Below are 12,937 nucleotides of genomic sequence, written 5' to 3'. Positions count from 1 at the left end.
CTCCTCCTCCTCCTCCATCTTCCACTGGCCATTATGAAAGCCTGCCCTTGATAAGCATTGCTCCGTGGACTCAGCGCCTACGGTGCCAGGCTTTTATAGACAGCATCTCATTTTATTCTCACAACAGGACTGCAAGGTACTATTCTCCTATTCTCCTATCAGAGAAAACTGAAATGTGGGTTCATTTAGTAAGTGAGGGAGCCAGACCCTCTGGAGCCCAAAGCTCTCCACACGCTGCCATTCCTCCCTCACATCTTTCCCAGCCCCGCCTCTCCCGCTCTGTGCCCATTGCCTCGTACCAGATTTCATGATCTCTCACTGGGGTGGCACACCCGCCTCCTTGTCTCCAGCATGTCCTGCCCACTGTCCATCCCATCAGCCACTCTGCTGCCCGAATGAACTTCCTAAAACACATGCCACTTTCCTGCCTAAAGCCCTTCAGGGGGTCCCCATTGCCCTCCAGACTATCTAGGCCAGTGGTTCTCAACCTTCCTAATGCCGCGGCCCTTTCATACAGTTCCTCATGTTGTGGTGACCCCCAATTTCATTGTTACAAATTGAACATAATTAAAGCATAGTGATTAATCACAAAAACAATATGTAATTATATATGTGTTTTCCAATGGTCTTAGGCGACCCCTGTGAAAGGGTCCTTCGACCCCCAAAGGGGTCGCGGCCCACAGGTTGAGAACCGCTGATCTAGGCCCTTTACACCGGGTGGGCCCAGGCTCCACCAGCCTCATCTCTCCCCACTTCCTTCCCCTTCTTCACACTCCTCTCCCAGCCCTGACTCTATTGATTTTCTTGCAGCTCCAGGAAGGCCCCCTGGTCTCATTCCACATGCATTTGCTGTTCCCTCTGCCTGAGGTGCCCTTCTCCTCACCCTCTCCCGCTACCCCCCCCCCCTCCCGGGCACACAGTCTGCCCAGGAGCCTCTGCTCTTTTCAAGCTGCACCTGGGTCTCCTGGGCTCTGAAGCCCTCACTGCCTCCCCTGCAGCAGACCTGCCTGCTGCCTTTGAGGCCTCCCCACACCTAGCACATACCTTGTTATGACCCTTGCCACAGTATGTTGCAGCTGCTTTTGCATTTTCTTGTGCCCCCATCAGACTGTGAGATTCTTGTGTTTGCCTTTGTAATCCCGCCGGTAAGACAGTCCCTCATTCCCAGCGGACACTTAGGAATGCTTGCTGAACTGATGTTTTATGTCGTGCCTAAGATAGTTCCCGATACAAAGAGGATCCCCTGCCGTATACATTTCTTTAATACTTAAAACAGAAATGTCATAAATAATTGTGATGTTGGGCAATTATAGAGATGTGTCCATGAGTAGCATGGCAGCCCAGAGGAGAGAATTGCTGCTACCCTGAGGGTAGAGAGAGAGATGGGTCAGAGAAACCTTCCTAGAAGAGGTGACACTTCAGCTTGGACTTACAGTTGGAGGAGGAGTTGGCCTGGTGAAAGGAGGCCTTCGAGGCACTTGAGGAAACCGTGGAGCTGTGCAAGGGCCCACAGTGGTGGGGAAGCAGCAGCATAAGCCAAGGACGTTGGAAGGCACGGGCAGGGAGTGGGCATTGAGGTTGGAGCCAAAGTGAACACCACCTGAGGAGTTTGGGCATAATCCGAGAGGAAGTGAGAGCCGTGTAAGGACTGTGAGGAACTAAGTGGCCTGCACAGGTTTGTGTTTAGAAAGACGGGGAGGACGGATTGGGGGAGGGGAATAAACCTGGAGGAGGTGAGATCAGTTATTACGAGATCCTGGCCAGAGCGGCGATTGCAGTGTTCCCTGGGAGAGGGGGCCTTGCCCTGGATCCACCCCGCCCCACCCGGTAAAGTCCTTCCTGCAGAGGGTCGTGTCTCTCCAAGTTCACTCCAGCACACATGGGGAGGGTGGGACGCAGAAGGTAAGGTCTCTGGTCAAATAAGCTTAGAAAATGCTGGATTAACTGGTTTCTTAATGCAGGACTTTTCAGAGCCTTTAATATGCATTGCATATACTGTATGTAACATTCAGAGTTTCCCTAATGGAGTTAGCCACGGAAACGCTTTCTGAGAGCATCTAAAGCAGTGGTTCTCAGCCTTCTGGCCCTTTCAGTACAGTTCCTCATGTTGTGACCCAACCATAAAATTATTTTTGTTGCTACTTCATAACTGTAATGCTGCTGCTGTTATGAATCGTAATGTAAATATCTGATGTGCAGGATGGTCTTAGGCGACCCCTGTGAAAGGGTCGTTTGACCGCCAAAGGGGTCGCGACCCACAGGTTGAGAACCGCTGAAAAGAGACTTGTGTTTAATGGACTGTGTAAAATAGAAACAAAGACCAGAGCTGCATGATTCTGTCAGCTCCAGTTCCTGGAAGGAAAGCATAAATAAATGCAATCGCTTTGCATCGGGTGACGACTGATCCGCTCACTGAGCACTCTGCCCTGGGAGTCGTGGATGCGTGTTTTTCGTTGGGGGGACAGAGTGGGCTCCCATGGAAATCCGAGTGGTACTTTTTAGTCATTCTGTTTGGACACAGGCTCCTCCCAAGTCCTTGTGTTTGTCCAGGCCTGAAAGAGGTCGGGCCCAGGTGTTGGAAAGAATGGCGGGTCCTGACCTATGGAAAGAGAAACCAGGTCTGCAGCCTCTGGAATGCTTTGCTCTCACCCATCCCTCACGAAGCCTCCGGTTGGCTGGCTGGGAGGAAGGACGGGGCAGCCACCTCAGAGTCTCCTCACCCAGGTGGCAGGTGCCCAGGAGGCCTTGTCACAGTGTCACACACAGCTCACCGGGGCTCCCAGGTGCGGTGCTGGGGGAAAACATCCACCCACGCGACAGCCTGGAGTCTCTAAGTGAGCCCTGGCCTCGGACTGCTTTCCCTGGCAGCGCCAAGGCCATTTCCCAGCTGAGTCCCCAGGGTGGAGAAATCCGGTCAGCTCAGTGTGTGGCTGGGAGGTGCCTCTTTCTCTGTCGCAGGAATCCTCCCCTGCAGACACATCAGATGTTCCTGAGCCCCCGCCAGGCTCAGAGTGAAGAGTTCAAAAGTGCAGAAGGGGACAGATAAGCAGGAGCCTCCTTTGGCCTTGGGCCGGCAAGGATGTCAGCAGTAGCTGCCAGCACTAAAATCGGGAAACTGCCCAGAGCCCTGAGGAGGGGCCTACACAGGGTCCCTTCCGAGGGGCTCCTGCCGCTGCAGCTGCACCACCGGGAGGGTGGCTGCCTTGGCCGGGCCAGGGCACTCAGCCGGTCTGGTGAGTCTGAGCTCAGAAAGGACTCTACAGTACTGACGCAGGCTTTCCCTGTCACGTGTTGCTCTTACTCGGGATCATCAGCAATCCCTACTTTGGACTTGTAGAAATGTCTGCGTGAAGCTCCTAGTGTACCTACTCCAACCCTGTCCGAAGTAGCCCACGCTGCTCCACCAACACTCTCAGAGCAGGAAACTAAGACCCGGAGAGAGGGGACTCAGCACTTATGTCAGGGACGAGAGGGAAAACGCAGGTGTCCTCTCTCCCAGGACAGTGTTTTCTTCATCATGGCACTTCCTTATCTTTTACAAATTTACAGCACCATTAACCCCTAGAGTGCCGGGGAGTGCGATGGCGCTCCTCCTGTCTTTCGCCAAAAGTGCCAGGAGCGCTACCAAAGCTTCGAAATGGCGTCCAGTTCTAAGTCTGGTTTTATTAGTGATGATGATATTGCTAAATATGTCAATGTAGTAAAGGTTTCCTTAAGTTTTTGAATATGTAACTTCATGTACTTGCAGTTCATAATTTTTTCCCTAAGCTGCTGTAAAATCAGCAAAAATGCCTTGGCAATTTTAGCATAGTTCCTAGGATATTGGTTGGCACTCAAAGGGTTAGAACTAAACTAAGGTGAGTTCTACACTGGGCTAGAGCCAGTTTCAGATTCCAGCCCCACCACTTTCCAACTGCAATGGAATCAGTAACCCCTGGGCAACAGCTCAGGAGTCCTCCAAAATAGTGGCTACTTCATAAGGTCACGTGAGGGTAACTGAGATAACATGCAAAGAGTTCAGGGAGATGCCCCCCAGGTAATCAACACTCAGGGAAGTTTAGCTATTTTTGTTACTATTGTTGTCAGTAGTGACAAGTTAATGAGTCCATGTAAGTCAATTATAACTAACACTTAAATTGGCGTTATGCTGAAAGCTCATGACCTGTATTTGGATGTCCATGGATGAATTGAGAAAAGTTTTGTGGTTTTTTTTTTTCACTGAAGCCATTTACATTTTCACTTTGAAATTGTGTTTCTGGTCTTAATTGGCTTTTAGTTAGTTTCAAAAGTTGTCAGGCAAACTCACAACACTAAATTTTTACCAGCTTTTTTATGTATACCCTTTCCTAAAGCATTAATAGATGCTTTTGGATGCATGGATGGATGGATGGATGGATGGATGGATGGATGGACAGATGTACACGTGGACAGCTGGATGATGCTAAGAGTGCAATTGAAACAACCACCCTTGATTCAGGCTAGTGAGTGGTCTGGCCTAATGAAAAGCCTTCAAGGAGGGGGCAAGAGGCTGGGGGACATTGGTGAAGGGCCAGAGGTCTCCGTGGAGACAAAGAACAGGTGTAGTGGAAGAGAGGGAGGTGGAAAGAGAGGCTGAGTTCAGAGGCTGAGATGGGCAGTGTGAGATGCCAGAGCAGGACTGGTTTCTGGTGAGAAAAGGTCAGGGAGCAGCCATGGGGAGGGGTGTCCAAGATGAACAGGGTTGTGAAGTCCAAGCAGGTCTAGGAATGCCATCTAGGTTATTGGATGGGCGATGCACATAGCCTTTGTGCAGTCCCGAGTTAGGGTTAAAGCATCCTGAATTAATGAAGGTTTACTCAATATCTCAGCATATTGCTCCCTGAGAGGTTCTCTTACATAAAACTGAACGTAACATGAAAGAGCAATAACAGTGCTCTGAACAAAAGCGCTTATTTATAACTCTCGCCTTATTTTTACCTCCAAGTGGTGCTATTTAAAGGTCAAGTGTGTGTGTGTGTGTGTGTGTGTGTGTGTGTGTGTGTGTGTAAGAGAGAGACAGAGAGGGAGAAAGGAGACCATGTATCACATTCTTTTGCTGTCTGACCTTTTCAGCGTTTAGCTCCAGGCCAATTGTGGAGTTACACTGGGATTCTTGTGAGGATTATATATAGCAAAATGTCACCAGCAACCAAAGACATTCTGTTCCCCCTCCTGACTCAAATACTTGAAATTCACACCCTCAACAAAAATTCACAGTAAATTTTGGCTTGGCAAGCATAGCACTATATTTGTGCACAGGAAGTCTTATGTATCCTTTCTCTTCATCCTACAAGAAGGGAGCTGGAGGTGGGTCAGGAGACACAGTGAGCCCCCACTCCTACCTCCATCAGCACTTGCTATGCGACTGTGAATAAGAATTGTGGCCAGGATGGCACATGTGTTTAGCAAGCACTTTATAATTTAAAGCCACCTTCAGGTCTTGAGTTCGATTCCAGTCAAGGCCATGTACCTCAGCTCAATCCCCAGCCCTGGTAGGGGTGTGTGCCGGATGCAACCGATCAATGTGCCGCTCTCATATTGATGTTTCTTTCTCTCTCTGTCTCTCCCCCTCCCTTCCACTCTTTCTAAAAATCAATGGAAAGAATATCCCCGGGTTAGGATTCACAAAATAAAATAAAAAAATAAAAGCCACCTTCAGCTTTTAGTCCTCAAAACAGCCCACAGAAGTTGTCCAGGCAGACATTATTGTGCCCATTGACAGATGGGGAAACCGAGGCAGGAAAGAAAAGTGACATGACTTGTGCAAGATCACTCAGTTGTATGTGGCACAGCCAGGTCTAGTCCACAAGCCTCTTAACCTCGGCCCAGAGCTCTTAGCCCTGGACTGCGGCAGGTTACTGCCCCTCTGTTTCTGCCTCTGTAACATGAACCTGCCTCCCGATCCCCCACCAACAGCCCTAAATCACTAAGGTTCTGGAAGGCTCATTGTAGGAGCAATATTTTCATTTCTACTATACGGGGTGTCATGCACAAAAGTATGAGGTTGCAAAAAAATGTTTTATGGGCCATTTCCGTGCTACTCAACCCCTCATAGCCACCAGCCTCATCAGAGACAGATGTCCCCCATAGCACAGGAAGCCCACACAGAAGTGTGCGCCCCACCCACCTTTTCAGCAAGATCATAAATCCTGTCCCAGCTGGTCCCGAGCCTCTAGGCCACACCTGGCTGTGGATGGCAGAACACTTCTATCACCTGCCTCCTGACACTCCTTGCTGATCAATCCGGCATTTTTTTCTCAATAGACATGACCTCAGATACTACTAGTCACAAATTGACCCATGAGATGTAGTCTTTTTATCTGTTTGGTCCATGGATTGAGCGATTTTTAATAAGTCATATCACTCTTGCTTCCAGAAAGACTCCAATAAGAGACACAATACAACAAAACTACCAAAGCCAGGGTCAAAGGGCAAGAATGAGTCAGGGGGAGGTGCGTGCAGAAAGCCCAGGCTGAGGGAACCCACTGTCAAAGAAGAGAAATCTTAGCTCTCACCTTTCTCACAGACAATGTCAACAGCAAAAGTAGGTTATGAGTCTAGTCCAGCTGTGGGCAAACTACAGCCCGCGGGCCGGATCCGGTCTGTTTGAAATGAATAAAACTAAAAAAAAAAAAAAAAAAGACCGTACCCTTTTATGTAACGATGTTTACTTTGAATTTATATTAGTTCACACAAACACTCCATCCATGCTTTTGTTCCAGCCCTCCGGTCCAGTTTAAGAACCCATTGTGGGCCTCGAGTCAAAAAGTTTGCCCACCCCTGGTCTAGTCATTTTTAAAGGAACACAAACTTTAACCTGACCCCGGAATCTAGGAGGCGGTTCTGGCATAGATTATAAATAAGGCATCTCAGGTGCCTTTGTGGGCGTGTCTTCGCCCACCAAGGCAGCGTTTCTCAGAGCTCTTTGCACTGTCAGATCAGAACCATCAGGGTGCTTGCTAAAATTCAGATTCCTGTACAGTGTGGGGACCACAGTTAATAATTAATATGTATCGGATACTTGAAGCTTGCTAAGAGAGGAGATCTTAAATGTTCCCACCATTCAAAAAGAGGGGGCAACTGTGTGAGGTGATGGATGTGTCAGCTGGACTGAGCCAGTGGTTTCACAGGGATTTGTGTATCACAATAAAATGCAGTTTCCTGAGCCCCTCCCCAAACTCTCTGAGTGAGAATCCCTGGAAGGTGGGCCTGGTGACCTGCATTTTAGACTGAGTCTTCTGTACCTTCAAGATGGAGAACACCCTCACCAAGGAGTGAGCAGAAGACAGGGCCTTAATGCAGTCTCCGGGAACAGTGCCGGGCCCAGAAGAGTCTCTGGTGGAGGAACCTGAGGCCTCGGGATGCACCCAGGGAACATGAGGAGGCCACAGAGGCTCCCCAGGCCCTGGTGCTGGAGAAGCCAAGCTCTCTGCATGCACTTGAGTTTAGAATAGGATTTCTATTTGAATTCCAGATGGCCACAGGCCACAGAGAGAGCAGGCCCCATCTCAGCCCTTCCGCCCACATGGGTCTGCCATCCATGGCCCATGGGAGCCACCATTAGAGACAGTGATGTGTGCTCTACTGACCACCAAGTCCAGGGCCCTTACTCTTCCCCTTCCCCATCTCATCCATAGTGGGGCAGGCAGAGCTGGGAGTCCAGGAGCCAGCCGGGTAGCAAAGACCCCAGTGAACAAGCCATGCCACACTGGAGCCTTCCCACACCCAGTGCAGGCTGGGAAATGCTAGGGATCAGCCTTGGGAGGCAGTCACGAGTTCTTTCCTCTCCCTCCCCACAGGTTTGGCATAAATTGCCTCATCCAGTTTGAAGATTTTGCCAATGCCAACGCCTTCCGCCTGCTCAACAAGTACCGCCATAAGTACTGCATGTTCAACGATGACATCCAAGGTAGGTCTCTACCCCCCGACAAAGCCCCCGAGGATGAATGCCTTCTCACAAGGCTCTCCTGGATGCCAAAGAGGGGGCACCTGGTAGCTTGTTTGTGCCAACAACTGTTGAAGAAAGAGTATTAGACTTGCTTCCAACTCCCACGTGGCTGATTCTTAGCTCTGTGACCTCAAACCAGTCTCTGAAGTTTGCTAAGCCTCAGCTGCCTCATCTATAAAATGGAGATCATCACAACTTCAGAGGAAAGTAAAAATTATATAATGTAATATCTGAGATAAATACTAAGCAACACTGTCATTTCCTAGCTACTTGAACTTGGGCAGATCAAGTCTCTGAGCCACAGTTTCGTCATCTGTTCAATGGGGATAATAACTGCCTTGGAAGATTATTGTGAAAATTTAAAGAGCTAATATAATGGAAAGTACCAGCGCTTACGACTGTCATAAAAATGGTCTTCCCCAGCCACAATAACTTGCTCTTGGATTTTCCAAAACACAAAATGTATTTCTGTCAGGGAATCAGAATAATCCCTCCTCGTATCTTAGCTGGAATGTATACTACTCAGAATGATGCCCCTGAAAGACATTGGGCCCCGGTGCCTCCGGCCCCAAAGCACTCCAAAAGCCAATGGGAAGCATCTTCTAGTTCAGAGTCAACTTGGCCACCTGTTCTATGGACCAGAAATATATGAAGGCCCTTGCTTCTTGCTGTGGAGATGCCAGGATGTGAACCTGGAGTGGCAGAGGTGGTCCCTCAGGGATCATCTCTCCCGATCCAGGCATTCCCAGTAAGAAGCTTTGTGAGCCATTCCTAGTACTTTATAAAGCCTCGATGACATGCGGGGTATTTATTTTTTATTGCTTTTGGTGGGGCACAGGTGTTGATCTTTGGGAGTAAAAGGTGCGCCAACCCCTCATTTTGCAGATGAGGCTCAAACATGTCACAGCTTTTCATCAAATGAGCTAAGAGGATCAAACCCAGGTAATAACAGCTAGAGATTAGAACTAAATATGTATTATACATCAGGCACCATTGTAATAAGCATATTACACATTTACTCCTATACAATATTATCATCTCTGGCCTATAATTGAAGAAAGGGGGGCACAGAGAGTAACTTACATAGCCAGTAAGCAGAGAGTTGAAATTTGGACTCTAAATTCCAAGTTCATTGACACTGGCTATACTGCTCCCAGATCTCACACTCGCAAAAGCAAATGCCTCTTCCTTCCCAGTGGTCCACATAAAGGGCTAAAGAAATGTGGTCAATTATTGTTGTTTTTGCATTGGTCATCAAATTTCAAGAGTACAGTTAAGCATCCTATATAATAAAAGGCTAATATGCAAATTGACCAAAAGGCGGAACAACCTGTTGCTGTGATGCACACTGACCACCAGTGTGCTCAACGCAGGAGCTGCCCCCTGGTGGTCAGTGTGCTCCCACAGGGGGAGTGCTGCTCAGCCAGAAGCCAGGCTCACGGCTGGTGAGAGCACAGAGGCGGTGGCAGGAACCTCTCCCACCTCCATGGCAGTCAGACATCCCCCAAGGGCTCCCGGATTGAGAGAGGGTGCAGGGTGGGCTGAATTTCATGCACTGGGCCTCTAGTATTTTAGATCATTAAGATCATTATATATGACTTCAGTGCCTGAAGAGTGGGTACCTAGAGAGGGCAGACCCAGGAAAGGAAAGCTAATCCATGCAACTTCCCAGCCATTCACACTCTGTGCCCCAGCCCTGATGCAGGGGCCTGGGATGGGCATTGGGGTCCAGCAGCACTGGCTGCGGGAGGGAGCATTCACTCATGCCTGCCCTGGAGGAAACACCTGCTGCCAGCCCCTGACCGCTGTGAGTCAGCGGCAGGACAGTCATCCCCCTGAGCCCCTGGGTTGCCAAGGCCAGAGGGTGGAAGCAGAAAACAAGGCCCTGTGGGCAGCACACCTGGTGCACTGACTCCAGATGTGCAGACACACACACCATGTGTTGGTACATCCTCATAAACACAGGCAGAGGGACACATCCAGGCCCGGCAGTGCATCGGCTCCTATCCCGCCCCGCCCTCCCCCCCCCCCCGACACACACACACACACACACACACACACACACACACTGCTGCCAAAGCACCTCGGAGATGAAACTGTGGCTGTCGACACCCTCTTCCTGAGAAAGCTCTCCCTCCCTGGAAGGATAAGGCTTGTGCCCCACTCATCTCTCTCTCTCTGACCTCTGACCCACCCTTACTTTCATCCTCCCACCGCTCTTCTCAGTCAGTTCTCTCTGCATGTGGAAGTCCTGTTCTTCAGCTTGGGATGTGTTCCCCATCACATTTACATGAGAAACGAACTCCTACTCACCCTTCAAGACTAAGCTCAAGGGTCTCCTGTCCCAGGGAAGGTCCCACATCAGCCCCCCCCCCCTCCCCAGTCTGGTTTGGATGCACACCAGATGCTCCCACAAACACCTGTGCTCCCCTGCCAGTCTCCTTACCACACTGTACCCCAAATGCCTGCATTGGGTTGTTGGTCTCCCCAAGAGAGGCATGAACCATTTCCCAGCTCCCCGCACAGTGCCTGGCACATCGAAGATGCTTCACACATGTTTGAAGAATGAATGAATGAAGTCTACACATGCAAATCGACATTCTCATGAGCACACCCACCCATGGATGCCACATGGCTCAGAATCTACTTCTCAGAGAACCCAAGCTGCGTACAAAGTGGTTTTCATTCACGCTGTCTCATAGCGTCCTTGTAAACTGCACCCCACCCCCCCGCCCCCGCCCCCTGCTTTGCTGTCTCATGTCATTGATGAGGAAACTGAAGTTCAAGGGTTGAGTTTTTCTCCAGGTCACATAGCCATCCATAGTTATTTCTGGATAACAGTAACTGAACCTAGTTATTTCTGACTCGGAACTCTCCACCCTCTCTACACGATACCAGGCTGCCTCTTATTTGTGGATGAGGTGAGTCTTCTTGCTAAGGATTAAGAGTGGGCATCACTGCTCTCCGGCATCCTGCTGCTCACCTCACCTTTCCCATTCCCTCCTTTTGCTCCCGGAGTTTATAGACTCAAAGATGAAGCTTACAGAGGTCAAGGGTCTCACCCACGTCACCAGCTGGTTAGTGAGGGGCCCAGGACCAGAAGTCTATGATGAGCACTCTTGTTGCCAAGTGGGCAGTGAGGGGACTGGTGAGGAGCTCCAGGACTAATGGGGCAGCGTAGAAGATTAAGCTCATACTAGAAGTGCCTCCAAATACAAAGTTTAAAAAAAAAACACAAGAAATGTAAGACTACATAGCCTTGCTCAAAACTAGGAAAGGAACGCCGGCATGCACAGAATTGAAGAGGGCTGGGAGAAAGGGAGAGCGCAATCACGGGGGTGATCAGAATCCAAAACCATGCCACATGTGGTGGCCGGGGACAGGCCAGGCCACCCCAGCAGGACCAGTGGCCGGAATCCACTAGCCCCCACACAGGGCAGGGGCTGGGGTCAGGCTGCCCAGATGACAATGAGACTGGGCCATCCTGCCTGCTCTGCACATCAGCCCCGCCTGGTGTCCTCCGTGGAACAAGGGAAGATGCGACTAAAGGCCTCGGGGTCCCAGCAGACTGAGCCCAGCAGAGCAGGGCCAGGCCTGGTGCTGAACGGGAGCTCGGGCCCAGGACTGGAAGTGTCTCTCAGCCAGTCTTGCTGTAACACACACACCTGGGGTCACCGACCCACAGGGCCAACCGGGGGCGGGGCCTGTGGAGCCCCAGCAGGAGGGCGATGCTCCCCTGCCCCCTCCCCATCCCATGGAAAGTCTCTGAGCCCCAGGCTGGTTCTGAGTGCCCAGGGCTGCCGGCGGCCCTGACTCATCGCTGGCAGCCTCCTCGGGAATTCTGGAAAAGCCACAGGTGACTTTGTTGTTTCAGCTGGGACCCGGGAGGCCTCCCTGCCCTGAGGAGGGGAGAGACCTGGAGGAGGAATTGCAGGAGCCATGGCCATGCCTGTCCTCCCAAAGGAGCCAGGTCCAGGACACTGCTGGCCAGTAACCGTGGGCGCCTGGCCTCCCTAATAGCTGCCCACGACATGTGGCTGGGGACAGAAAACCCAGCAGCTTGTCAGCCCCAGAGGGCCCTCCTACCCACCAGCCTTCTGTGGGCTGCCTTGCCCAAGGCCTGCCTCATCCCCAAGGCCGGTGGTGCCCGTGTGGTATGTCAGGCAGCATCACCTCCTCACACGGTTAAGTTTTCGAGTTTTCCGTTGTGAGCCATAGAGCTTACCTGTCAGGCATTGGAGTGAGACAGGTCAGTCTCCACTTTTCTGCATTGTGGCTTTGGCCAAGTGGCTTCAATCTGCGCAGCCTTCTTTTCCTTATCTGTAAAATGGACATAAAATAGATGTCCTATTAATAGCCACAGCTGGTCATCAGCCAGTTCCGCCAGGATGACCCAGATGCTTTTGCAGAGCTATGCTTTGTGCTGTTGGCTGCAGCCCGTGCCAGTTCACTGCGTATTTCTATCATCCCTCTGTCTGTGGCACCAGGTTGCTGTAAGGCCTGGAGTGATGTGCAGCAGGAACCTGGCACGAAGACCCCCAGTGCATAGTAGACCCCTGACACTTACGTATGGGGAGGGGAAAGGGTGGAGACCTGAGATAGAGGCTTTGGGGGAGGTGAGGAGAGGACCCCTGTGAGCACAGGACTGGAAGTCCTGAGGAGGAGAGAGGGCCCCACCTCAGCTCTCTCCTTTCCACACATACCTTCCAGCCCAGTGAATTATTCCATGTCTGTGAATTCTCTGCCAACTCTGCGACTTTGATATACTTTTATTGTTACTGATTTCAGAGAGGAAGGGAGAGGAAGAGAGAAAGAGAAACACCAATGATGAGAATCATTGATCAGCTGCCTCCTGCACTCCCCCTACTGGGATCGAGCCCGCAACCGGGGCATGTGCCCTTGACTGGAATCGAACCCAGGACCCTTCAGACCACAGGCCAGTGCTCTATCCACTGAGCCAAACCGGCTAGG

At 50.8% G+C, this 12,937-nt stretch overlaps 1 protein-coding gene across 4 annotated transcripts in view; it reads left to right on the top strand.

The window, feature by feature from the left end:
• ME3 (malic enzyme 3) overlaps positions 1-12,937 on the top strand; it is a 178,949-nt gene that overhangs the window by 147,440 nt on the left and 18,572 nt on the right. For all 4 annotated transcript variants that reach the window (XM_081098450.1, XM_081098449.1, XM_081098452.1 and 1 more), the window contains one exon: positions 7,818-7,927. In XM_081098450.1, coding sequence (XP_080954576.1) covers positions 7,818-7,927 — 110 coding nt within the window. The remainder of the gene's footprint in view (positions 1-7,817; positions 7,928-12,937) is intronic.

Source organism: Myotis nattereri, assembly GCF_964212035.1.
Source record: "Myotis nattereri genome assembly, chromosome: 9".
Classification (NCBI taxonomy): Eukaryota; Metazoa; Chordata; class Mammalia; order Chiroptera; family Vespertilionidae; genus Myotis; species Myotis nattereri.
The sequence above is the reverse complement of the archived record's forward strand: the minus strand, read 5'-3'. Positions and strand labels throughout refer to the sequence as shown.